Source organism: Euphorbia lathyris, chromosome 9 (assembly GCF_963576675.1).
Source record: "Euphorbia lathyris chromosome 9, ddEupLath1.1, whole genome shotgun sequence".
In the NCBI taxonomy this organism is placed as follows: domain Eukaryota; kingdom Viridiplantae; phylum Streptophyta; class Magnoliopsida; order Malpighiales; family Euphorbiaceae; genus Euphorbia; species Euphorbia lathyris.
The window spans coordinates 26,963,607-26,966,011 of NC_088918.1; the positions used below are offsets into that span (position 1 = coordinate 26,963,607).

General features: G+C 33.8%; 1 protein-coding gene across 1 annotated transcript; it reads right to left on the reverse strand.

Moving 5' to 3' along the window:
- Positions 1–210: 210 nt before the first annotated feature.
- LOC136207032 (photosystem II reaction center W protein, chloroplastic) lies at positions 211–1,955 on the reverse strand. The gene is made up of 2 exons (XM_065998275.1): positions 1,776–1,955; positions 211–626 (listed from the first exon to the last, which is right to left on the reverse strand). Exons 1-2 carry the CDS (start codon positions 1,861–1,863, stop codon positions 319–321), a joined length of 396 nt encoding a protein of 131 aa, XP_065854347.1. The 5' UTR covers positions 1,864–1,955; the 3' UTR covers positions 211–318.
- Positions 1,956–2,405: the final 450 nt, after the last annotated feature.

Consider the following 2,405-nt stretch of genomic DNA (forward strand, 5'->3'; position numbering starts at 1 on the left):
TATATTATAAAAATTCAAATATAAAAATATAGTTTAATATTTATAAACGTGTCCCAATATTTGAAATATTTACTACACATTTCCGTGTACTATGTTTTACAGAAATGATGTTTCCCATATCCGTATCCTTATCCGTGTCTGGCAACATAGGTTATTGAACATCAGTTCATAGACATTCTAATATTTAATAAGCTAATTGTGTATAGAATAGAAACAATAACATCAATAGCAATAGCATTAATTGTGCAATGCAATTCAAATTAAAAGGTTATATATTTTTTCTACATTGGATTGGGATGAAGATGAAAAGTAGAATTCTTAGAGGGAAAGAGCAGAATCATCATCCTCATCAAGAGAAGAAGTGTAGACAGTGTAAAGAGACCAAATCAAACCAAAAACACCTAATAGAATCCAACCAAGAAGGTTGTTGCTCAATCCAAATGGAAGTCCAGTTCCTTCTGTGCTCATCCTTTCATCTACCAAAGCCATAGCTGGTCCTGCTGCTGCACTCATTGCTGCTGCTGCTGCTGCCATTGATGAAACCATCTCTATCTTCTTTGTTTCTGCCTTCTTTTCCTCCATGCTGCACCTAACTCCACATGCTCTCTTTCCCATCACTGGCAGACCTGTGAGCATCACATTACTTACCTATTCAGTTACTTGCATTCATTACTAATTAATTACTATCTTGTTTTCTAAAACACCCCAACTGGAATCAAGGGATCCAGGGGAGTTTTGCGGGAGCTTAAGCACCCACTGATCGACGGAAAATGCCGAAAATTCTATAGAAACAGTGAACGGAGCTTTCATTTTTTTTTTTTGTAGAAACACTTACAAAAATATCAATTTAGCACATATAAATCACGATAAGCAGCTCCTCTCAGTAAATCCTCTTAGATCCATCACTGGATATAATATCATGTTTCTAGCATATCTTGCACACTAAAATCCATTAACCATGAAACTCAAATATAAAGGTGTGGCAAACCAGTAGATAGTGGTGGAACTAGAACCGAATATTCAAAGAGTCAATGGATAACAAGAAAAACAGATTTTTTGGATTAAAGATCAGCGACAGAAATTTTCGTCTCCACTTCCGACTAAGACATCAAATTAATACACTATGGAAATGACAGACCAATATTGTTCACATGAATTTTAATGACCAAATTTGGTCCATCACCTTAGATCTATGTTTATTAAATCGGAGCCTTATGATGCTTTAAGCCAATCTAACAGTAAATAACTAAATAATAGAAGGTCATCAAGGTGATGTGATCAAAATCAAATGATGGAATACTAAGGTTTCATTTTCATTATTTTCTCCCATGGCCAGAGGGTCGACCGATCCTGTATGACCCTGTAGTTCCACCTCTACGAGTAAGATTGTTTCACATATATAACAAGCTATATAACTTTCTAAACATTATAACTTCCTAATTAAGTAGACAATGTAGACAATATGAGATATCTAACGCGCCCAAAACCATCTGTAATGTGAAATAAACCACAGTGACCAATATTGAATACAATAGGCGGATATTATGTAAACGAAGATCTAACTCGCGCAAAGTAAAGAGCTCAAAAAGAGGGAGATCGTCACACAAGTAGTTATATAGCTTCTAATTAAGCAACTTGAGATATCTAACAAATTCAATTCTATGATTATAACAAAGGTTGCTGAATCTAAAAGAAGGTAAATTAGGTCTATAGTTTACACATCCAGTAAAAGGAAATTTTTCTGAAAAAATAGAAGATTGAAGCATTTAGATTACCTAGGATAGGAGATGATTGAAGCCTTGTGGGGTTGAAGCCAACTGGAGGCAAAACTGTGGCCAACTTGCTGGAAGAAATTGAGGCCATTTTTTTGAGATGATTGAGAGAGAAATTGGGGAGGAAGAAGATGAATTTAGTTCAAACTACTAAACTGAGTGTGCTTGCTTTACAGATTAATGCGACTGGCACTCCTCACTATCCACGATATGGATAATAGTAGCCACTAATTTGATATCCTCATCTCTTCATGACCAATCTTTGTGCTCCATCTGGCAATTATATATTTTCTCTCTTTGTCTTTTTGCAGGAAAATAAAATAAATAATTGCCAAAGGTTGTGGATATGGAATGATGGAGTGGACCATCGACTCTGTATTTTTGTCTAAATTGCAATAATGAGCCTAAACTTATAATTAAGTTAACTTTCACCATTTTAAGGATTAATTCTCTCTTTTATCAAAAAAAAAAAAAAAGATTAATTCTCTCAACATTCATATTTTTCAGATTAAATCGCCATATTTTAATAATTTTAAATATTAAGTTGTTGATAAATTTCCACGTACATTCATGTTTTTGTTAAAAAATTTGTTAGCGAAACCGTTATTAAGGAATGAAAATTTTAATCTTTTC